General features: G+C 37.6%; 1 protein-coding gene across 13 annotated transcripts in view; it reads left to right on the top strand.

The window, feature by feature from the left end:
* Positions 1 to 26,284, top strand: part of LOC126189034 (MAGUK p55 subfamily member 7) — a 265,575-nt gene that overhangs the window by 64,247 nt on the left and 175,044 nt on the right. For 11 of the 13 annotated variants that reach the window (XM_049930876.1, XM_049930875.1, XM_049930871.1 and 8 more), the window contains exon 5: positions 5,291 to 5,320. The exons of the other annotated variants lie outside the window; for them this stretch is intronic. In XM_049930876.1, coding sequence (XP_049786833.1) covers positions 5,291 to 5,320 — 30 coding nt within the window. The remainder of the gene's footprint in view (positions 1 to 5,290; positions 5,321 to 26,284) is intronic. 13 annotated transcript variants of the gene reach the window in all.

Here is a 26,284-nt window from a genome sequence, read left to right as displayed (position 1 = left end):
AATTACTATCGAAATCCATACATTCAGACTACCAGAGTGGAAATAAACGACTAACAGGTAAGAAAGATCATGTATTATCTTCTTGGTGTATCCAAGAAAGTGAAATTCTGACAGAAAATAGTTGGCCAGATCGCTACATTAGACAGGGCCAGTTGTAGTCTCCAGCTAGCAGCTGCTTAAGTTCCATTCTGGGAGTTGCGCGGAAAACGCGTTGTACGACCACGCCTGACCAGAGAATAATCGCTGGATAATTAAACCGGTGATTGTGGCAGGGTTAGTAAAGTTAGCCGGAGAATTAATTTTGGCAGTGATAGGAATAGTTACAGAATTAGTGATAAGATTGTTTATTAGAACGAGGAAGGAGAAGAAACGGGGACATCACACAAATTATGGAAGAATATGATGATTCCAAATTTATACTACTTTTCAGTCTAGTGCATAACAAACTATTTCCTAACATGAAGCTTTTTGACTGTAGTAGACCAAATAGTATTTCGTATTGGTACTTCGTGAATTATATTGTCGTACTATAAAAATTATCATTATTGCCAAAACAGTCTAGCTTATTTGGTGTGTGTTACAATTGCCGTAATATTAGAAAGGCCTATTTTGTTTTATCCAGCATACAGTGACAAAATAGACGTAATCAGATCGAGAAACCACACCAGTGGGTACTTTTTGTATTAACAGCTTTTTCAGTATTAGACGACGACATTTCGATTTTTCGTGTAGCAAAACGTTTGACGAACTTTGATAAGGTAATAGTTCTTTCACAGAAAGGAAAGCTGTAGCAAGTTTAGAGAGAAAAATCGCTAGGACCTAAGGATTGAAGAAATGTGTACTGTCTTGCCTGTCTCTTGTCTTTACTGGTTTTAGGTATCCTATATTTAATTTTATGTCACACAGGAAAGCAGTTTATTAGCTAATAGGCAATAGAGAGTCCAGATTTTCTGAAGAGTTCTTGTTCTGCCGGTTACAAATAATCCCATCCAGTATTAATTGCGATTCTTTTTTTTTTTTTTTTTTTTTTTAAAAAAAAGAAAAGAAAAGAAAAAGAGGGGCAGGATGTCATACCGGCCGACTGGGAGCAGGAGAGGCACTACAGGACATTTTAATTTCCACTGTCCTTAAATAGTTTTATGGCGTCCATTACAAAATATAGCCGGCCGAAGTGGCCGTGCTGTTAAAGGCGCTGCAGTCTGGAACCGCAAGACCGCTACGTTCGCAGGTTCGAATCCTGCCTCGGGCATGGATGTTTGTGATGTCCTTAGGTTAGTTAGGTTTCACTAGTTCTAAGTTCTAGGGGACTAATGACCTCAGAAGTTGAGTCCCATAGTGCTCAGAGCCATTTGAACCATTTGAATTTTACAAAATATACACATTTCAATTCCACAGAGTGAAATACAGTGACGTGCGATAGAAGAATGCTGTGTGAAGAGCGTGGCACTGCACTTCGGCACACGTAAGACCAAATAACATGTCTTACATTTCCTCGATAATTATTGTTTTTTGTATGACTATTCAGAAAGATGTGCGCTAAAAAATGAACTTATTTTTGATAAGTCTTTTTTTTTTTTAATTTTTAACGTTCTGATGTGCAGAACAGTCTGAGTTATAGTTGGTGGTGGTGGGGGGTTAGTCTCCACGTGACCCGTGTTTACATTTAGTGATTTTTCTGTTTCCTCTTCGTTTATTGCTCTCACGTCCAATGAAAACAAGGCGGATTTCTGTGGCTGTGCGCTATCAAGTGAATTAAAATACATTCACATAATTACGGAAGGCTAAAATATGTTACTAGTTTCGGATTTTATTTTATTTCTACCTTTCTGACAGTCAAGCATTAATCGCCTTGAAGAACAATGAAGTCATTTTTGTCGGTTTGCTAAAGAAATTTGGCTTTTTATTAACCTTTCCTGCTGAGGCAGTAAATTTATTTGAAACGAAGTGTTTAATTCCACACAATTGGCTAGTTTCAACTGTTCGCTGCATTTAAAGTGCACTTTTCATCTTCTAGCACGTATGGCATTATTCCATAATAAAGAACCAAACCTGAGATAATACAGTACTGGCGCTCCAAGAAAATTTACGTCCCGAAAACCATACCGAAAAGCTTAATATCAGATCGAGGCCTACATCGTTGGAAATCTGGAGATAAGAATGTGCGCTTTAAGGCGAACTATGCATTTTAGTATGGTTCACGAAATTCCGACGGTCTTGGAGTATCCTCTGATGTCTTGTTTCTTTTATGACATAATGTAAGATCTTTTAAAGTTTTACACGTACGAACATACGGGGTGACGCCTCCTTTCTAGCGCTGTCTGGCAACTGCTGAGATGAATCTAACAGGTTGCGGGAAAATATTGCGAACTGTTGTTCGAAAAGTGTTATTATCAAAGTAAATTTGTCTTTTACGCAAGATGAACTATGTGCGAGAATGTACGATGAATTTCTTGAATCACAGAGCGTTTGCTCTTTTTTTAAAAATCAACTCTTTGATGACGAGCCATTTAGAAGAATTTCGAGCCCAGAAGATAAGAGATTTATGTCGGTATTAAAAATTTTACTGGCGTATTTGTGTGATGTATGTTAAAGTGTAACATGCGCTAAACAGATTAACATTATAGAATGAGATTTTCAGTCTGCAGCGGAGTGTGCGCTGATATGAAACTTCCTGGCAGATTAAAACTGTGTGCCCGACCGAGACTCGAACTCGGGACCTTTGCCTTTCGCGGGCAAGTGCTCTACCAACTGAGCTACCGAAGCACGACTCATGCCCGGTACTCACAGCTTTACTTCTGCCAGTACCTCGTCTCCTACCTTCCAAACTTTGCAGAAGCTGGTAGAGCACTTGCCCGCGAAAGGCAAAGGTCCCGAGTTCGAGTCTCGGTCGGGCACACAGTTTTAATCTGCCAGGAAGTTTCAGATTAACATTATATGTGAAAACTTAGTATCTCTTGTAGCTTTTAATCTTAGCGACAAATACTGTGTGCGAAAGCTTTTCTTTTCTTGTAGCAACACTACGTATATTAACTTAAACCATTCTCTTTTCCTGTTGGTGGAATTCGAATATATACTTTCGTAATACGAAAATATGCAGCGTACATGTTGGTGCGCGTCAAAGATCTTTCTGAGACGCGTTTTTTCCACTGAGTTTCTTTTTCTAAAGTGCCGAGAATTTCTACGCTGCTGTATAAAACTATATCCATTCAAAGGGTTGATAAGTATAACAGTTCAGACGGAAAGTATACTGTTACTTAACACGGAAAAACTGTATTTTCACCCGGGAGAAAATGTATTTTTAACCGGGAGATCCAGGAAAAAGCCGGGAATTTTTTTTCCTTGTCCATGTATACACCCTGTAGCTGTACAATCTGCCACAGCTGCCCTTACAGTATGGTGATCCTGGTGGGCATCTGTGCTGCTTGGACATCCAGAACCTTGTCTCCGGGTGTGAGAATGTTCACGTGACCACAAGCATTGTTGCACAACTGATGCAGCACATCCAAGTTCAGCAGTAGTTCTCTGAAAGGTCCATCCCACCACTCGGAAAGCCATAGTTTGACCCCTTTCAAAATCACTCATTTGGCTGTAGGAACCACGAGTGCATCTTCGTGGCATGGTCTGTATCACATTGAGCCTTCTGGCTGTGATCGCTCCATACTAAAGGGTAGACACAGATGGCAGTCTGGTAGGTATACCACTATAATGTCTGTTGGTGGACAACATTGAAACCATTATCAGTACATCTTCTATTCCCCAGGTGGCATATGCTGTCATATGCTCAAAATCAAAGTTGTATTTCCAAGTGTACAAGTTTTTTTTAACCTTTTTCTTTCGCAGCAGTATAGAGTAATCCCCTCACACGTATACAATCTCCATGAAGCAAATGTAGTCCCACTTGATCTGGAATAAATATGTCATGTCCGAATGTAGAATGTAGTTACCTCCTTGGATTCTCAAACGACTCAGAATTGCTTTATTTTTATTCAAGTACCTATGCAAGCACCATGTTGAAATCGTTTAGTTGGAACACTTACGGAAATGCTTTCCTTCTTGAAAGTTAATTCGTTTGGGCTGTATGTTGAATTTTGTTTTGAAATGTTTTGATATTTTCATTTTTTGTTCTTCCATCACTAAGTTTGATGGTGAAAAGGACAGTGTCCCAGATTGAGGTATGTTGTTGACTCATTTTCATCATGGCATTTTCAGTTTTTTATAATTTTAACGAATAAAGACCATATGACGAATTAACTTCACTTATGAAAAAATGAGACCACTTCAATTGTGAAACAACTTTTTAACTGTCATATGCATGGCTGAAGATATATTTCCTGTTTGTAGCTCTCTCACTTCTTCTTTTGCTTTTTATTAAAAAGGGAGACACAAAGAAATAACTGAAAGCAACAGAAACACTATAGTTGAAAGGGTAGATTGCCATTCACCATAAGGATGACATGTTGAATTGCAGGCAGGGACAATAAAAAGACTTTCTTCAGGAAAGAAAACATGCTCTTCACACTTCTCGTCACTGCGGCCAGAGATAGTGATCATGTGCATATGAGATGCGCTTGCGTGTGTGAAGTGTGTGTTTGTTTTCTTTTCTGGGGAAGGCTTTGCCCAAAAGTTCATTGTGTGACAGCCTTTTTGTTGTGCCTGTCTGCAATTTAAGATGTCAGCTTTATGGTGAGTGGCAATCTATCCGGTTTGTATCGTAATAGTTGATATTCCAGCCCGACTTTCCATTGTTTCAGAAGCAACAGAATGTTATTCCAGAAGGTCGTACAGATAAATGTAATACATCTATGTGATTATAGGAAGTGCCACATTGTAATACTGAATTTCTTTCAGTCTTCATTATGTATCTGTTTAACTTATGTTTGATGAGCTGCAGAAATAGGTCATAAAGTACTCTGATATAAAAAACAAAATCTCACTTTCCCATGTATAGGAAACACAAGAAAGCAGGTCGTATGTACTAGAATTTAATTTGATTTGTATTTATCAGCTTAATGATAAGGAAAAATTTTTCCCTCTACTATTGAAAATCTGTGATTTTTATTATGTGTAATTAATCCTGCTGTGGGAAAGAATAAAAGCTTAACTTTTATTTCATGTTACTCTCATTTACTGAGATGTGTCATTGCTTCTCAACAATTGTAAATATTAAACTACACTTAATTATTTATATGTACATATGTATTTTATTTAGCATAGAAATAAGTTTTATTTTTTCATTGCTTTGTAAGAGGTATCTGTCATTGTGTATTCTTTCATTGACTTGCTTCCTCAGAGTGGTGCCCAAAGCGTTGAGCCTATTGTGGTAAGTGTTTGCGTGTTTCTGCCTTAATACTAAAGTACTCCTTTACTTTCTTTGGCTTCCTTGTATCCTTGGAGAAAGTTTAAAACGTTTAGAATTTTATTATTGTAGTTAACCCCAAGCCCTGTAAAATATTTTTGTTGCATTGTGTTTTGCCTTTACCACGTGGAAGAAACCTAATTAACAAGTAATGCGTGATACTTATCATTGACAAATATTCAGGGGTTTGTCTATGTGCTTGCATGTAATTTTCTGCACAACGCACTGATCCATATGCATTGAAAACTGTTTGGAAACATAAGCAGAAGGCATACTAATATTAAAATTCATCACACACTAAGGAACAGATAGTTTGCATGTTTATTGCCTGGAAGAAACTGTTAGTGTTTATCAGAAATACGTAGATATTAATGAATTATATACAAAGGGTCAATGGCGCTAGTGCAGTTGTTAAAGGGAACAGAGAGGATGATGATATTCTTTCATGTGTACTAATTTTTGTTGCATTAATTCATCAGTGAGGTTTTATTTGCTGAAGAGTCACTTATGTCTGTTACACTAATTCTTTTAAAACAGAGTGCAATGTTGAAATTTGGCTTTTTTGACATTTGCAAGAAATATTTGTCAACATATACCTAGATGTTTTTAGTAATCATGCTGATAAGCATAGTTATATGGTGAGGTGGCCAATAAAATCATGTAATTGGACATTTATAAAGTTGATATTGGGCGTGGATTTTAATAGCTTTCAAACTTGTTACCGTTTTATTTTTTAATTTTTTAAATTGGTTTGGCCTACGAAGGACCACATGAAATAACTTAAGTTTTCTTTCTTTTCCCCTTTCTTTCTTCTATCATTATTGCACCTGTCTTTTTCTTTGTATTGTCCTGGAAGCCCTAGAAACTTCTTACTTTTGCTTGGAATGTTTCTTTTTCTCCTATTGCTTCCTCTCTTGTTTCCATTTCCCACAGGTCTTCGTAAATTCTTTGGTCCATGTCATTGATGTTTTTGGGTTTCTGTCAAAAAGCTTGAAAATTCTCTTTGGTATTTTTTTCATCTAGCCTTTTTAGCTGTCCATAAAAATACAGCTGTTCTCTTCCTCTTTGTGTCTAATAGTCAGTCTGTCTTTTAATAAACTTCTTTGTTATTGTTGTTGTTATTATTATTATTATTGTTATTGATCAGAAGTATTGAAGTATAAGTGTAAATTAGACCTAAGAAGTCATCCCATTGCATAGTTGTGCATCACCTTTGAGCTAAGTCTATTGAAAAACAGTGCAATTTTACTTTATTTAAATTTGAAAATCATTTTGAGTTCATTAATTATGTAGCAAAATATGTGTGATACTCTTAGTGAGGCCTAGATAAACCTGTCACAATCCTCACTAACAGTGAGATTTTTGTTTGTGTTTGGTTGTTATATTGGAATGTGATCCTATGAGCTTGTAACAGATGAAATCGACTACTATATTTCTCACGGCTTGCAAATTAAGTGGATTGTAAACTGACCATCACTCAGCCCATTTACCACCATGTTGGAAGCTACATTCAGTAACCAGTAAGAATTTATTATTTATTTGTGTTATGTCACAGAAAATATTACTCTGGGCGCTCTTATTAAAATTTCCATAGTTTCGTTGTTTCTATGTGATTGCTGTTTGTTTATCTTTGGATAAAACCTTCATCTTCATCTCAGTATTGCATCAGAAATCTCTGCACTTAAAATGGTGTGTTGTGACTGCAGAGCTCAGAAATATCAAGGGGTTGATATTCAGAGTGGTATGAACTTGATATTTTTATTTTATTTTTATTTATATACATATTCCATAGATACTTTTATGCTTATGAGACACAAGGATATTGAACAAGTAAAAAAATATGAAAATGGTAATTACATAGAATGTAACGAGGGGAAGTACAGTTAATTTACAAACAAGAGTTGCAGGAAAATACACTCAGGAACATTGAAAATAGTGCATCCAGTGGGCAGAAAGGTGCAAACATGAAGCTTTGCAAATAAGTGAAGTGAAGTGAGATCCTATATACAAATGATCCAGGTTTGGTGTCATTGTGCATGTCCACAAACCCTGCAGTTACACTGCAGTCGTGCACTTAAACAGCGAATAGTGGATGAATCATGCACTTGACGATCACATTTCAAATTGAGGAGGACATTAGTAGTCGCAGAATGCCATTTGATGTGTTAGACAACATTTCTCACAGTTAAGTCAGTTTTAGAGGAGTCTAATGATCAGCACGAAAACAGCGGGCTGATCGATATGACATATGTGGCTTCAGGGTGTCAGCTGACATTGGGAGCAGTGGATGCAAGATGGCACCCACACGCAACTTACCGGGTCTGACACGACCAGGAAGATAATGAGGCAAGATGATCGAAGGATCATGCAGCAAACTATCGTGGATCCTACACTGACTTGCTTCATGATACAAGCAAATGTACAAGTTTAAATTGTTCCACAAACCATTTCCAGACACCTTGTGTATGCAAATTTGCAATCCAGCTGCTCTTTTAGTGTACTGCCATTAACACAGAAAGAGTAGTGACTCCATATACAGTGGTGCCAAGTCAGAATAGGTGGACTGCCACAGATCGGCAAAATGTTGTGTTTAGTGATGAATCCTGATTCATTTTGAGGATGGATGCTAAAAGCATACAGATGAGATGGAAGCATGGTGAATGGTACAGTTTCACCTATGCTATCACATTCCACACCACTCACACAACTGGCATAAGAGTCTGGGGGACCGTAGACTACAATAATGGGGTAGCATTATGTCGATGACATATTTCTACCGCATGTGGTATCCTTCTGACATGGGCTACTAGGGGCACTTTCTCACCAAGATAATACTCACACACACAAAGCTCGAGTTTCTCAAGACCTCCTACGCCATTTCCTGATTCGTTCATGGTTAGCCTGCTCGCTGGTCATGTCCCCTATAGAGCATATGTGGGATTATCTGAAATGACAGATACCGTCATGTCAAGCTGTACATGATTGGGAGGTAGCTATTTGAGATTTGTGGGCCATTCTGCCTCAGGACAATATCAGACATTGAAACGACTCAGTGTGATGTTGTGGTATGTATTGCAGCTAAAGATGGTCCAATGCATTATTGATGTGCACTGTATTTGTCTACTTGTACTCACTGTATTTGTTTGTGTGTCTTGATTTTGGGATCAATTGAATCTCTCATCTGTATCATTGTATCTGATAAATTTCATTTCCATCTGATGATGTGTGTAAGGATTAGCATATGTTGACCAGCAGTACATAAAAAACAAACAATAAAAATGTATGCATAAACAGTCTACATGTCTTTGTTAAAAAATTCTTCTGATGAATAAAAAGTTTTATCAAGTAAGCGTATCTTTATTTTTTAAATAATATGCTACTACTACGTGTAACTTTGATGTTATTTGGCAGTGAATTAGATATTTTAATACTGGAATAAGGTACACGATTGTGATGAAATCATAATCTTGTATTTTGATCATGGTACATTTCATTGGTTCCATAGTGGACAGTTTTATCAACCATGAAACTCGTAATAGAATAAATATTTTGACAAGTACTTCAAGTTTCATAAAAAGATTGCAACAACAGGTTCCTGGGGAAATTCTGCATGTAAGTTGGACAACCTTTTTCCTTGGGAATGAAAATTTTCGTTAATGTGGGGAATTGCCCCAAAAAATAATTCCTAATGGCAAAGATAGCGGTGGGCAACTTTTTTGTGGTCTTGAGGATACAATGATCCATTCTAACCCTGCTCTGTGTATATGGAGGCCTAAGAATTTGGTGCGGTACATCCTTTGTATTTGCTAGCTGTCTTGTACAATAGGTACTTCTGTGTGATTTTGTGGTTAGAGTTAGTTATGCTTAGGTTAACAGACAGTGAGTTTACTTAGAGTCAGTTAGGACTCCTGAGAGTAATTTGTTGGCATCAGTCTCTAGATTGGTGGAATGTTGTTTGTGTGTCACTGTCTTGTGTCATCAGCAAACTTTACACGTTTTATGTGACAAGCACAGCAGTGGACCAAGGACAGATCATGGGGAGGGGAGGGCTCTAAGGAGTTCAGTACTCTACTCCTCTTCCCCCTACACACACGTATATGCATTGCTGATCTCAACCAAAACTACTGCCTGCTTCCTTGTGAGTTATTGTTCTTAGGTCAAAGTTATGGAATTGTAAGAGTCAAAACGCATTAAAAGGAAACAATAGTTGAAAGTGAATGAGGTAGGTTTGTAGCATATCACCGATGTTATTCGTTCTGTACATCATGTGAGTTGCGAAGGAAACCAAGGAGCAATTCAGAAAGGGAATTAAAGTTCGTGGACAAGAAATAGCAATTTTGACATTTGCCATTGATGATGTAATTCTTGCAGAAGCGGCAAAGGACTTGGAAGATCAATAGAGTGGAATGGATAGTGTCTTGAAAATAAGTTACAAGATAAGCATTAATAAATGTAAAACAAGGATAGTTGAATGTAGTCTAATTAAATCAGGCAGTCTGAGGGAATAGATTAGGAAATGAGACACCAAAACTAGTGGTCGAGTTTTGTTATTTATCCAGCAAAATAAATGAACAATGGCCGAAGTAGAGAGGATATAAAATGCAGACTGGCAACAGCAAGAAAAGTAGTTTTGAGGAAAGAGAACTTTGTTAACATTAAATATAAATTTAACTTTTAGGAAGTTTTTCTGAAGGTATTTCTGGCTTGTGGCCTCGCATGAAAATGAAACGTATGTGGTAAACAGTTCAGACAAGAGGAAAGTAGAAGCTTTTTGTTATACAAGGATGATGAAGCCTGGATGCGTAGATCAGATTAATAATGAGAAGGTGCTGAATTGAAGTGGGGAGAAAGAAATTTATGGCACAACGTGACTAAAAGAAGGGATCAGTTGATGGAAGACATATGAAGACATGAGGGAATAGTAAATTTGGTAATGGAGGGAAGTATGGGGGCAAAAATTTTAGAGGGAAGACTAGGCTTGACTGGGGTAGAGAGTTTTAAATGAATGCAGGTTTCAGTAGTTACAGAGAGATGAAGAGATTTATGCAGAATAGACTAGCATGGAGAGCTGCAGCAAACCAACTTTCGGACTGAATGGTGCAACAAAAATATGATAAACAGTGAATAAGTGTCAAATAATCAAGAAGATAAAGGGATAAACGTGTATACTACTGAATGTTTAGTCAGATATTTTTGCAGCACTGCAACTTATGAATAGAATAGCATTGAACTGAAACTTGAAATGGTTTGGATTTGTAGTGTCACCATTGCAGGATTTTTACTCCTGTAACTTGTTAATGGCTTGCAGGAAGGGGATAGTTTGCCAAACCAGAATGTAGTTGTTTGAAGTAAGTCAGTTGTAAAATTATATGTTCCATCAAGCATAAACTTGGAATATGCTTCGAAAGCTCCACACTGCTTGCATACCCCCATTAAGGAGATACTACTGTTGTATCCCTTTGCAAACTATAAAGTTAGTAAATGATTTCAATCGTTGTCCCCGAAATTATAGGATACAGTTGAAACAAACAAAGGTCACTTATTTCATAACCAACAACATATAAGACCCCCTTAGCAACATAAATTAATTTTGAAGACCAATACAAACTCACTGATGAGAAGAGCATCTAGTCGTCCAAGCATATTTGCAAAATAGGAGAATCGCAGGGTATGAATTTAAACTTGAAAATGAAATGGAGTGCGAATCAGTTGGCACAAAATGAGTACTTTCACTTGTAAGAATAGAACAAATATCTGCTTACAGCAGCTACACTGCTGAGTGTCCTTAACTTGGGTTCCTCAATAATCTTGTTAAATTTTTGGAAAGATAGTGACTTTCTCTCTTTTTTCCACGTGATATAACTTCAGCTTCCAAAAGGCAGTAACTTTTTTACATGTTTGTGTTTCTATCCCTCTTCTGTTTGGTAAGTGGACATCTTTATTTGGTGGCAGTTTGTGCACATTAATTTTTTTGTATTTGGTTTAGCCTGTATGAATAACAACTAAAAGGAGATAATAAGTTTGTTGAAATTGAAAAAGTAAACTGATTATGGTGGGGGGGAAGAGAACAAAGGCAACAGTAGAAGAAAATGTAATGATAGTGTATGTACATGCAAACTATTATGACAAATTTCACTGTAAAAGTCCTCCTAGGTTATCAGCTGAGTAAAAGTGTTATCTCGGTGCAATGTTTTATGGAGTTTGTGGCTCATCATCATCTTCTGGTGTGCTCTCTCAGTGAGTATGTAGATGCCAACCAGCAGGAAAGGGGAAAAATTTCAGCCACTGAGCTTTCTCTTAACTGATGCTGCTGAAATGGAGAAAGAGTTGTCTGGCTTATGTTAATACAAGTATGCAGATTTGGTAATAACATTTTCGTCACTTATAAAGTAGTGGCCAAATGTCACAGCAAGGATTGTGTCATTTAAAGATGTGCTACTTATTATGCGCAAATCTTGCAGTTAGATGTGGCATATCATTCAAGTGCAGACAGGATATCTGAGCAATCTGTTACAGAAAGATGTGTGATGAACATGGCAGTACATCATGAGTTCTGCAACTTCGAACACAAATTGGTTCAAGATGGATGGGTCATAGCATATCAGAAATTACACAACAGTTCAAGTCTCCAAAGTCAGTAGTGTGTACCTTCATTATCAAATAGACATTTGTTTCTGCAACTACTGCAGTGGTTTAACTAATTTATGTCATATTGCCTCTGCAGAACCAGAAGGGGTGATCAGATAGCAATTAGTTTGTCATATCTGGGATGTCAGAAACCCATTTCCAGCAGGATTGTGTGGAGAAAGAAATGCACCACATGGGCTTCAGAAGTCCATGACCAACAACATATTGACTGGGTTACCATGACTTTTAGCCACACAGTATACATCTGAGGAAAAAAATGGTACAACATTCGTAAACATATCTGGATGGGATGGGATAGGATAGGATAGAAATGCTGGTTACAGAAAATGATAGGTGTATATTGGCTGCAGGTAGACATTATGGAATAATACGTAGGGGCATATTTTGTGCCACAGCCCATGAACTAGTTACATATTTGATAGAAATTGATTTGAGTCCAATGTCAGTCTGCACTAGTCACCTGGATATGATTTTACCATCTGTATATAATTAAGCACTCAAGTATTTTCTGATATGTTAGGAATTATTAAACCTGGGTTCTGATAAAAGAATATTGATTTTCAGCTGCAGCTTTTTACTTTTCAGCTGTGAATTAACTCATGTCAACTTCCTTTGTGTATTTGAGAAGCTCAGGATAGAGTAGTAGTGGCTGAAGGCAGTCATATGCATGCCCTAAATTTAAGATGTTGTCATTTGTTAGACTGATGTGTTCCACTGCCATTTTCTTCACCATTAATGTATCTGCGATCTAGCTCTTGGTGTGGCCAAGGCTAACTCTACAGTTCCACTGTACATTTCCTGGTGTGAGTCACATATTTCATTACCATAGCACTGTGTGACACATTAATAAAATATTTTTGGGCTTCCAGTTATGTCAAGTGACACATGGTTTTATTGTTATTATTATTATTATTATTATTAGTAGTAGTAGTAGTAGTAGTAGTAGTAGTAGTATTAATAGTGGTAGTGGTAGCAACAACAACATTTTTCACACTGTATCTACAACAAGATACGTTAGCAGTAACATCTTTCAGTCTGTGTATTTGCTTTGCAATTTATATATTTTACTCCTTGGTTTATAAATGTAATAGCTATCCCACAGAATACTTTTCTGCAGCTTCTCATCTTGTGGAAAGCTTTTCATACAAACCTCTTTTCATCCCTTCAGTCATTTCTTTATTTTGTATCTTGTGTATTCCTTTTTTATAGTGCATCATATTTCTAAACAAAACTCTGCTATATTTTTTAAGTGTTAAGAATGCTGAGCTTCTGCAGAAGAACTAAAAATTTCTGAGGTCATAATTTTTTTTTTTTTTTTTTTTTTTTTTTTTTAATGAAGGCAGTCATCACCAATAAAATATCAGTCTGTTTAAGCTACCCCAGGGGAGAAGGGGAGGGATGCAGATTCTGTCCCCCAAACCTCACTTAGAAGTTTACGCTGCATGTCATCAAATATGTGATTAGTTGTTTGATTAACAAAAAGTTTTGCGTATAACTGAACCAGATTGTTGTATCCTTGAAGCTACTGTCTGTCAGACACTGTCAAACATCTTTAACTCCAACTACATTCTGTCCTGTCCAGTCATAAGTTTTTGCAAAGGAACAATAGGCCACAAAAGTTAATTTTTCTCTTAAAGACATTTTCTGTAACTGTAAAAATGCTACAGAAAAATTCAAAACAGATAGAGTCTTTTGAAATTATTCATCAACATGAAAATAGCATGCCTCTGATCGTTCAAGTTGCATGACTTTTTTGACTAGTCAAGAGAACCTCTTTACTGGTAATTACCAGTTCACTGGGTTGAACAGGAAACACACTGAGAGGTCATGAAATGGTTGCTGGGCATTTCTCCATGAGATTAAGAACAATGTACAGGAACCGAAATCGTGGATGAAGTGCTGCAACACTTGCATGACACTAACAATACAAAACGAAATGACTCTCATGATCCAGGGAGACATTTTGCAGCAAATAAGAAATTCTCCATTTTACAGAATGAATTATGACATATTCAAAGACAGACATGGCTGAATGTACGTTCCATCGACCTTGAGGCTTTCTGAGTTAATTAATTTTTTCTGGATTCATACAGACTACTGAATTACAGGTCACAATCGCTGGAAACTGCCATTAAAACATCCTCCTAAAACTCTCACTAGAAATGGGAGTTTCTATGTCTCCAAGGTGCAGTTAATACATCTGGGCGGGACAGGGGTGATAAGGAAACCCTTCTTTAAGGCAAGCTAAGGAGCTGTAATATCCACTGCAGTGATCATTATTTGGAACTTGCACTACATTAAGTTTCAAGAAGCAGTAATCCATTGAGCAATGTCGTGTAACGTCTTGAAGGTATACTTCTTATGACCTCCCAAATGTATCCTCAACCTAGATGACATTTGAATGACCTGTTTGGAGTATGCACCCCAGTCTTTAACCTGTACAAGCTCCTAGCACATAAAGCTTCTAACACATTAACTCTGCAGTCTCCAATTGTCTTAGAGTGAATCTCACATGAACACATGTTCCCTTTCCCTGCATGATATCAGATTCTGCCAGTGTGTTTTTTATCTTTCTGTAGGTATATTGTAGATTGAAAATGTTGCTGCACTGTTGTGTAATTTACTATCATTACAAGTCAGGTGTCTAGATTATTCTACAAATGATGCTTGGAGAGCAGATTATGAGCACAAACTACCTATTGTTTTTAATTACCGAGTCGTAATTTGAGTATTTTACAGAGAATGTAGTGGTGTTCTGTTTGAACTTCTCTATGATGTGATAAACATCAAGAACGTGTGACGGATTCAGTCACACTCACAGTATGCATTTGGCAAATAAGACAAAGTAGGAGGAAGAAGATATCTACATATGGCAGCAGAATAGATTAGATTTTAGCTGTTGACAGTGCATACTTACCAGATTTTTATACTTCTGTAGCAACTTGCATGAGTCAGAGGTGATGTGAAAATAAACTTAGTAGGCAAATGACAGTTACTTCTAATGGTCAATGACAGAACAAGAAGTAAAAATCTTGAATGTTTGGTGCTCCACAGTTTTCAGATACTTATTAAAAGACATCTTCTGTGCACCATGAACTGCACAAGAAATATTTTAATTGCCAAAACAGGTTTTTCAGTTTATAATCCATCCTCAGTGGCATCTGCTACAGAGGAACAAACAAGTGTATGTGCATTGATTTTTGCATAAGATAAGTTTACATGTATAGCACTAAAATAAGTCTACTTACATTATGCACTTCTATAGCAATGACATGCTTGTCAGTTAAAATGACAGGATGTAAAGTATGTCCTACAACATAGTACACAGTTTGTCCTGTGTGTTACTGCTGTCAAATTTTAAAGAGAGAAAATTCTTGACAATGTTTGATGTAACTGTCATAAGGAGTGAACATGAAACTGCCAAGTCAAGGAGTCTACATTACCTGTCTTTTGTTATTTCTGAGATCGCATTTATATATGTCTGTGACATGCATCGTATAATTATGTCAATTACAATTTTTGACAGTTGGCATGTGAAGGTAGTATTGGATTCTTTAATTTAACACAGCAAAATGACTTTGACCATCAACAGTTATTTTGCTCCCCAAATAGCAAAACACACCTACTACTTTAAGTGTCTCATTTCCTCATACAGTTCCCTCAGCATCACCTGATTTAATTAGATTACAATCCATTATCCTCGTTTTGCTTTTGTTGATCTTCATCTTATATCCTCCTTTCAAGACACTGGCCATTCTGTTCAACTGCTCTTCCAGGTCCGTAGCTGTCTCTGACAGAATTACAGTGTCATTGGCAAACCTCAATTTTTTAATTTTTTCTCTGTGGATTTTAATTCCTACTCCAAATTTTTCTTTTGTTTCCTTTACTGCTTGCTCAGTATACAGATTGAATAACACCGGGGATAGGCTACAACCCTTTCTCATTCCCTTCTCAACCACTGCTTCCCTTTCATGCCCCTCGACTCTTATAATTGCCATCTGGTTTCTGTACAAATTGTAAATAGCCTTTCATTCACTGTATTTGAGCTCTAACACTTCCAGAATTTGAACGAGAATATTCCAGTCAACATTGTAAAAAGCTTTCTCTAAGTCTGCAAATGCTAGAAACATAAGTTTGCCTTTCCTTAATCTATCTTCTAAGATAAGTCACAGGGTCAGTATTGCCTCATGTGTTCCAACATTGCTACGGAATCCAAAATGATCCTCCCTGAGGTCAGCTTCTAGCAGTTTTTCCATTCGTCTGTAAAGAATTTGTGTTAGTATTTTGCAGCCGTGACTTATTAAACTGATAGTTTGGTAATTTTCACATCTGTCAACACCTGCTTTCTTTGGGATTGGAATTATTATATTCTTCTTGAAGACTGTGGGTATTTTGCTGGTCTCATACATCTTGCTCACCAGATGGTAGAGTTTTGTCAGGGCTGGCTCTCCCAAGGCTATCAGTTGTCCTAATGGAATGTTGTCTACTCCCGGGGCCTTGTTTCGACTTAGGTCTTTTAGTGCTCAGTCAAACTTGTCATGCAGCATCCTATCTCCCGTTTCATCTTCATCTATGTCCTCTTCCATTTCCATAACATTGCCCTCCAGTACAGCGTCCTTGTATAAACCCTCTATGTACTCCTTCCACTTTACTGCTTTTCCTTCTTTGCTTTTCTGCTTTTCCTTCTTTGCTTTTCTGCTTTTCCTTCTTTGCTTTTCTGCTTTTCCTTCTTTGCTTAGAACTGGTTTCCCATATGAGCTCTTGATATTCATACAAGTGGTTCCCTTTTCTCCAAAGATCTCTTTAATTTTCCTGTAGGCATTATCTATCTTACCCCTAGTGATATATGCCTCTACATCCGTACATTTGTCCTCTAGCCATCCCTGCTTAGCCATTTTGCTCTTCCTGTCGATCTCATTTTGAAACATTTGTATTCCTTTTTGCCTGGTTCATTTACTGCATTTTTATATTTTCTCTTGTCATCAATTAAATTCAATATCTCTTATGTTATCCAAGGATTTCTACTAGCCCTCATCTTTTTACCTACTTGATCCTCTGCGGCATTAACTATTTCATCTCTCAAAGCTACAGTATTTCTTTCCCCCATTCTTGTCCATCATTCCCCAATGCTCTCTCTGAAACTCTCTACAACCTCTGGTTCTTTTAGTTTATCCAGGTCCCATCTCCTTAAAATTCTACCTTTTTGCAGTTTCTTCAGTTTTAGTCTACAATTCATAACCAAAAAATTGTGGTCAGAGTCCACATCTGCCCCTGGAAATCTCTTACAATTTAAAACATATAACATAAAGCAATGCATTTTAGTGACAACCTCATTCACTTTGAGAAAGCCTCTCCAAAAATTAATGTCTTTACACTGTCACAGGTAAATGGTACTAGCAAAAGAGGTGTTACTGCATTTCCATATTAAAACTTATCATGTTCTTCCAATAATTTATAAGAGCTGATAACATCCTGTACACAAATAACTACATCTTCCCAAACGGCAGACAAAGGTCAATCAATCAGCATTTTTCTAAGTGTGAAATTTTCACCATTATTACCAAAGTACAAATGTGTTATTAAAAAATACAAAAACTTGAGAAATCTAGCCTAAACCATCAGATTACACATCACTAGTTTTGTCTGAAGATTCTGCTTTTGAAACAAGGACTGTGAGCTCTGCCTAAGGAACCACACAAACTGTCGAGTAACCCACGGCCATTATAAGCTTTTCATCTCAGTGGAGAAAAAAGGGAAGAAGATGGCCAAATCTCACTAATTTCACTGCTTCTTAATTCTAGTCAATTATGACACACACTGGTTCTGAGTACATTTGGAGAAAAGGGTAGAAGTTTGTATTTGCACTCATAAGATACCTATTTGAAAAATGCTTACACTTCTATGCTGTAATGTCACAGCCACTGTAGAAAGTATGGTGTTTACGGGAAGGAGCTGAAAGTGGAATGACTGTCTTACTAATAATACATATTAGTCCGTTATCTATTCCTCTCACCACACTATTACCAGTTATTGCTGTGCTAACGTGTATGTATCCTAAAATAAATATTTCTCAAGATAACAACAATGTAATTTCCTGGATGTAATAATACATAAGATATTTCACCTATATCTGGCTGATACGTGGTGCATAGAAACGTGCAACAGGAAACTATTTATGCTAGTGTGCTAGCTCTTGCTCTTTTTTTTATTTTTATTTTTTTAATTTTTTTAGTAGACTTACATACATTCACACATACGCAGCTACACAGATGCCCAACTGCACACACCTGTGGCCAGTCTACAGCAAGCCTTGCTGTGGCTGCAGGTGTGTGCATTTGGGTGTCTGTGAGGTTGTGCATGTGAATGTATGTACTTCTACAAGAGAAAGAACAAGAGCTTGAAAGCTTTAAATAGGTTTCTGTTGTGTGTTTGTATGTGCCACACTTCAGTTGGCTACAGATAAGCAGTTGCTTTTCCTTTATAATTGTATGTATTCCTAAAGATACGTGGCCATTCATGAAACTGCATATAATGAGGCTTGTAGTGACCACTACTATTAAATACCTGAAGACTGAGCTGTTGAGAGCTTCAGATAACCAGATTAATAAGTCCGTATGCTTCCATGACATGGTACAAGTCTTTCAGTTGGACACCACTTTGGCAAATTGCGTATCCCTAATCCTCAGTAACCTGACTGGTGAATGGGCTTCTGCATGTTTATGTAGAATCTGAACCATGTGCCATTTCTGGCAAATCTTCACAAGATGGAGAGGTGAATGCTAGGTTAAAGACAGATGGAATATTCTGGGTTCTGGCCAGGAATTGATCCCGTAACCTTTCGGTTTCGAGGCATGCATTTTACCACTAGTCCACCAACCCCAACTAGGTAATGAGAACATTTGTACGTGTTGAATACATGGCAACACACATATTTCAGCATAACTATGGGTTTGGTAATCAGGCTTTTTTATTCTCTTTGACCATCAGAGACACTGCTTAGTGGGATGTGGTTGATGATATCCTCTCCTGTGAAAACTTCTCTGTCTGTGAGCACTTGTTGATTTGAGTAGTACTTTGAAGGAACTGACCAAAATAGGAATTCAGCAGAGCAAACTAGATCAATCAGTTGCTTGTAGGTATCACAATATCATCCTAGAATTAGCAAATCCTGTTTTGAACTCAATTTACAAAGTCACTAATGCACCAATAAAGGTGGCACAATGTTTAAGGCATATTACTTACATGCAAGAGCTACAGCATTTGAATCCCTGTCTGACCAGTCTGAGTTAAGTTCTCCATAATGTAAAGCTGTCTTCAAGTTGATATGAACATCACAATGATTTACTAGGCAAAGTCGTACTGCAGTTGGTGTGTCCTTGTCTTTCTCCGAACTTACCGAGACAGTTATATGGGACCTACCATTAAATGTGGGCTCTGAACCATGGCACGACTCAACATTTACTAACAAATATTGCAAGAGATGAAAGAAGTGATAAGTGACATAAAAATTGTAGGTCTGACTGGGAATTGAACCCCAGACCTTTGAATCCATAGTCTGGCACTTAAAAACACTGAATTACTGAGCCTAAAGTTAAATTTTTCGTTTTTCCCCTAGCTCAATTTATTCAAGTATTGCGATGATTCTTTTCGAATGACCAAATCTGATTTTCTCTGCCATCCTTTACCGGTTCAAGCATGTGCTCTGTCAACTGACTTTTATCATGAATGGAACATTGTACTTCAAACTTCCCTTCCTTTCGTGTCTACATCAGTCACACAGCCTGTTCCCCATTGGTATCCCTTTTTTATCTTTCTGTTTCTTTGTGTTCAGAAATCGTTAACCTTTCACCTGTTTTCAGCCCAATATGGAGCTATATTATAGGCACATTTATTTGGTTCCCTCAGATCTTCAAGTGTACACTGGAACAGAGAAACAGACCCAAAATAAGTAGCATGTCTTGGACCCGACTACAATCACGAAGGATGTCACCCTCATCTTGCTATATTGGTCTTCACCAGTGCCATATCTACATGTAACTCATTGACCATTCTCCAAGTCTTCCATGGAATTTGATGCCAGTGGATTCATACTCTTGCAGTAGATATCAACTTTGAAGCTCTATTCTAAACTCTGACATGAGAGTAGTCCTTCATTTTAGTTATTGTGGTGTACTGAAATTGTACTCTGCTCCATACATAACATGTCTTTCGTCAAAGGTGTATTTGGATTTGTGATTGTATTCATGAGCTACTCGTCACATGTTGGCATAAAAGTGCCTACTACTTCGTACAGTTTGTCCAAAATTGTGACTTCTTTCGAGGTGATATGTGGCATGGTTAATTGAGGATGGCGTATATCATCTTCATGTGGACTGCTCATTTCAATGTTGGGATGAAAAGTGCTGCTGTTTAATCAGGGCCAGGTCTTTGGCAAGACACAGGTTCAGAAAGAGACCAGATGTTGAAAGTCTTTTGGTTAACAAGGGGAAAATGCCATTGATTTGTTGCAGAAGAGTTACTGAATGCCCTATACCGTTCTATTAAGTGTACAGTCATATGTGAGTCTGCAAGAAGGATTACATGAACAGGTGGGAGGTGCTATGTTGCTGTTAAAATGTGTAATAGAAGTATCCAGACCACTTCAGGATGCATAGTCCAGATAATATTTCAGCATGCTTATATTATTGCTATTGCTAAAGTAGATCAGCTTTTTGCCATTATAAAGTTATCAGATGCCAAGAGAGACAGTTGCACTTTCTGTTTCAGCAGTGAGGAAATTTTTACTGCCCCTTTTTAATCAAGTGTTGGAAACTATATTTTTTGCTGTTTGTGACTGAAATATGGCCAAGACTTAAATCATTATATCACATAGGAAAGATTCACATGATTTTAATATTCCACCCAAAATTTTGTGATAAGAGTTTCCTGTCTAACTAACTGTAGGTGGATAGTGCTGGTGCAGTTAGTGATACTTGTATTAGAATGAGAGAATGGTGTCCCTCCCGATTGTATTTTAAGTGCAGCAGTCTTCACAAATACCACAGCTAACTCTGTGTGCATGACTGAGAATTCAGTACAGTGCTCTCATTTATGGGGCCCCCTTCCCCAAACCTTGCAACAGCTGTCTACCAGTTCCATTTGATAATTAGAAGCTTGGGCGAGTGAGTGTAACATACTGGCTTAGTTATTTATGTATGATATGGAGACATCAGTTGCACTCACATTGAGACCTTGCCCAGTAATTTTGAGTGATTGCATCTGACTTGCAGAACAATCAGAACATTTTTTTTGTGAATTATAATTTATTCTCTCATAACATACAGGCTCTAATCACTTGAATCAAGTTCAGGAGACACGTCAAAAATGAATGATGCAGCTTCGCTGATACAAAACTACAGCTAATAATATGGAGCAGCATTTTAGCATTAATGTGACTTGGAAATGTCCTTGGATTGCTGCCATACCCTAAAATCAACTTGATTCAATATTTTAATTGTTACATTCCATCCTGGATTTCCTAGTGTTTGATTCAATATTTTGGTAATCAAACTGTTTGCCATCTTCAGGAGAATGCTGCTGCTGCTGAGTCCCACTGAAAACTTGTGCCTAGCCTGCAGATCCTATATAGCCCTCTGTACTGAGCGTGGCTCATGTACCAAACATCATAGTAGCTGCCCTCCAGAACTGACTGGGCAGGTGGTGCCACCCTTAGTAGAACACTGGTGGCAATGATATATTGCACTCATAGACTATTTTCACACTTGGACTGGCTGCACCAAAGGACTTTCTGTTTCAATGTGGGCAAGTACAGGGTTGCACATCCTGCACTAAGAGGAAAGTCATTGCCTCTATTAATCAAATTGTCTTCAGATCTAATTTCATTTGCCTCTTTATAAACGCTGTCCCAAAAATCAGAAGTGTTGGCAACTATCATAGTCTCGTCAAATTTCATTCCGCATCCCTTGTTTAAGCAATGTTCTGCTACTGCTGATTTTTCTTGTTGTTGTAGCCTCATATGACAGCGATGTTCCATGTACGCACCTATCATGAACTGTGCAAATCAGATGGCCGATGTAAGCTTTCCCACATTGAAACAGAATTTTATATATGCCATACTTTGTAAGCCCCAAATCATCTTTCACAGAACTGAGTAGTGCTCTAATGTTGGAAGATGGACAGAACACACTCTTAATGTTACAACTCCGTAAAATTCTTCCAGTCTTAAACAATATGCCCCCAGCATATGGAAAAAGAGCCACAGATCTGTGGTCATCTTTGTGCACTTTTGGGGAGGATCCAAACTCCGTAACCCAATGAAACTGCTTCTCAGAGTATCAATTTTCCTTAAAAACAGCCATCAAATGTGCAAGTTCTTGGGTTAGAAACGGCATATGCTCTGCATGTCAAGAGTCGTAAGGAGGTCGCTGTGTTGGGTATGGTGGATGGCAACTCGTAGCATCAGCGTGTGTTGGCTTTCGACAAACACTACTTACCAGTGTACCATCTTGTTTTTTGTAAACCATGACATCCAAAAATGGAAGTATCCCATCACTTTCAAACTCCATTCAATCGGTATCTGCATGCTAAGAGTTGCCATCCACCATAACAACTCAGTTACTCCATAGGACTCTGATAAGCAGAGTATATGGCATATCCAACACGGACAGTTTAACACAAGAACTTGGACCTTTGATGGCTGTTAGGGAAATGGATACCCTGAGAAGCAGATTCATTGGGTTATAGAGTTTGGACCACTCCAGATGTGCACAAAGTGGAGCATGGATCTGTGGCCTTATGCTGGCTGCATATCATTTAAGACTGGAAGAATTTTAAGGAGTTTTAACATTAAGAGTTATGGCACTACTTGGCTCTGTAGAAGATGATTTGGGGCTTAGGAAGCCTGGCATATATAAAATTCCATGTCAGTGTGGGAAAGCTTACATCGGCCATTTGTTTCATGGAGTTCAGGAAAGGTGCATGGAACATCGCCATCATATAAGGCTACAACAGCCAGAAAAATTGACTGTAGCAGAATGTAGCTTAAATGAGGGATGTGGGATGACATTTGATGAGACTGTGATAGCTGCCAAAACTTCCAGTTTTTGGGACAGTGTTTATAAAGAGGCAATTGAAATTAGGTTGGCAGACAATTTGATTAATAGAGATGGTTTTCCTCTTAACAGGATATGGAACCTAAATTACCCTGCATAAAACTCATTGCAGCCAGTTCAAGAGTGAAAATAGTCTTTGAGTGTGATACTTTGTTGCCACCAGTTTTCTTCTTAGGGCGGTGCTACGTGCCCAATCTTAGGGGGCAGCAACTGTGATGGGCTGTATAAGCGTCATGTACGGTGTGAAGACCTATGTAGGAGGATGATCCGCAGCCTCGGCATTAGTTTTCAGTGGGACTCAGCAACATTGAGTTCTTCTGAAGGTAGTGAACAGTTGGATCACCAAAATATGGAATCAAGTTTATTTTAGGATAAGGCAGCAAAACTGAGGAGACTTTAAAGACATGTCATGCCGAGAAAGTCTGCAAAGTCACATTAATGTAACTTTTTGTAAACAGACAGCTACATTTACTCAACAAGACTACACCCTGCTCAAATATTCAGTTCATGCTTCATAAAATCCTCAACAGAGTGGTAGCTTTGCTGAAGTAGAGTATGATTTAGCTTGTTTGTTTCAATGAATTTAGCTTCATACTCATAGTGTATAATTTATTTTAAATTTTCGTTTCCATATACTGGGGAGTCTGGGTACATAAGTTAAAATGATGTGCAGGGAGCATAAAATTATATTTATATCTACTATTATGAGTATCAGAACTATTTTCCTCAAATATTTCTAAATTTCTATTGGGCATTTGCCTAAAGTCACTTAGGAAAACCTAAATCAGGATAACCATACAAAGCAAGCTCCACCCCCTGACTGTGAGGTGTCAGTGTCTTCCAAACAGCACTGCCTCATTTGGTTCTCCGATATAAACCGTTTTACTTTTCATCACTGCATGATTCAAGCACATCAAACACAGTTTTACTCATCATCGTTTATACATCAAGGACTCCTGCTAATGACTCTGGAACCACACACTTGCTGCTATACCCCTTGCGCTAACTCCAGTCTGTTTGGAAACTGACTCCAGTCCATTCTGATAACTAACTCTTTATGTTCTCCTCCTCAGTTCATCTGAAAACTGTTAGCATCCCCCCCCATCCCCCCATGACCATTGAGATGTTGAACTCAGGAGAATGTAGATATCAGCACATGCTTTTCTTGCAGAAGCATTACAGTATTGTGAAGTAACAAGATGATGTAGTTATCACCTTTCATTATTAATCAGTATTGTGAATCTCTAAGTAATCTTTGACTGTGTAGTGCGCAATACTTCTGAAGAGCATTTTAGCTGTCGTATTTAAACAGATGTATTTTAGTAATCTTTTCCACCACAGTTATTTAAACTGAGCATAACTACTACTTCTAGCTATTATTATGGCCCTTTCCTGCAGTTTAAATATTTTATCCAAGATTTGTGCCTTAAATCCCCAGAAAAAAACTCCCATAGTTAAGAACTGAGTGTACATAAGAATAGTATGTCACTAATAGACATTGACTGTTACAGATAGATGATAGTACCCTGAGAGCAAAACATGCATATGACATTTTTTTGGTCAATTCTTTGTGTGTTCATTCTATGTTATTTGACAATCAGTATTCGTCCTTAAAAACCTTGTGGTTATGACACCATATATAAATTTATCACTTGCCTAATGCAAGGGAATTGTGCTCTCTCTTTCTGCTGACAGGCATATTGTTTATTTTCTTTATGCTCAATGTTAATTTATTACATACTACCCAATCATAAACATCTTTTAGAGTTTCATTTGCTTTCTCTAATAGGAACTCTGGTGTTTTACTAGTGACTGTGATGTTGGTGTCATCAGCAAAGAGAACTTTTTCTCCATGTCTTATACTGCCTAGAAAGTCATTGATATTTATAAGGAAGAGAATTGAACCCAATTCACTACCATGAGAAATACCTATGTCTATATGTTTCTTGTCTGACAGTTGTTTTTCTGAAAATTTACCGTCAGCGAATTGTGAAGTATCGCTACTTTCTACACCCTTCCTGATAAGACTGAAACCACTCATTTGCTATTTCTCTTGCACATAGTATTTCTGGCTTGTTTAGTAGTATTGTGTGGTCAGCAATGTCAAATGCCTTGAACAAGTCTAAAGATATATCCGTGACACAGTCATCCTTGTCAAGAGCGTGAAGTACCATATTTTTGAATTCTGTAATGGCCGATATTTTAATCCTCCCACTTCAGAAAGCAAACTGTGCATCGTTAAAAGGGTTGTATTTATTCTCTTGTAACTCATGTGTCTCTCTTTCATGACTGATTCAGTTATCTTTGAGAATGTAGACAGTAGTGATACTGGCCTGCAGTTTTCAGTATGCTCCACATTACCTTTCTTTAATAAGGGCATGTGCTTTAGGCACTCTGAAAATGTACCTGAATTCAGGTACTGATTTTTTTATGTTTGTTAATGGGGCTTGTACATTTACTATACACACATTAAGACCAGGAACTGGAATGTCATCTATAGCTGTTGCTCAGATTTCTCCAAAATGATACCCTACTTTATAACTGATTGGAGTTAACTGTGGCATGTGATTTTCCTGTGTCCATATCAGGCTGAAACGTTCTTTGTTACTTTCTCTCATATTTTATGTTAATTTGATTTGGACCTTTTGGTGCCACTGAAAAGCAAAATAACATACATTAGTTTACAATGACAGGAAATAACTGATGTCTAAATTGTAAACAACGCTGTACCATGAAGAAACCAACTTTATCAGGAAGCCAAGCATAACATTAGTGGCGGATTCAGTTGATTCACTGGTGTACCTGTTAATTCTGCTTCTTTCTTGTCCAGTTAAACTTGCCTGGTCTTACCTGTAGTGCAGCTGCTAGTACATTGTGCTCCACCATATTAACTCTGATAATGAGTTATTCTAAGACTACTTCAGTCTGGGAGAGGGTGATCCATCTGTAAATGAATACGAGACAGATCTGGTAAAATCTTGATGTATTGTTGAGGTCCTGTGTCCTCCAATTTTATTGGTTCACAATCTTTACATTAATTACGCAAAGTTACAGCTGCTTTTATCAGAACTCGAGGAGCTCATGCAGCTGTAACTTTTCTGTCCTTATACAACACGATTGATACTAAAGAAAATGTTACCATGTATGAATGTGCTTTCTAAGCTGCCAC

Source organism: Schistocerca cancellata, chromosome 5 (assembly GCF_023864275.1).
Source record: "Schistocerca cancellata isolate TAMUIC-IGC-003103 chromosome 5, iqSchCanc2.1, whole genome shotgun sequence".
NCBI classification, from domain to species: Eukaryota; Metazoa; Arthropoda; class Insecta; order Orthoptera; family Acrididae; genus Schistocerca; species Schistocerca cancellata.
Note: the sequence above shows the minus strand (reverse complement) of the source record. Positions and strands in the feature narration are given on the sequence as shown.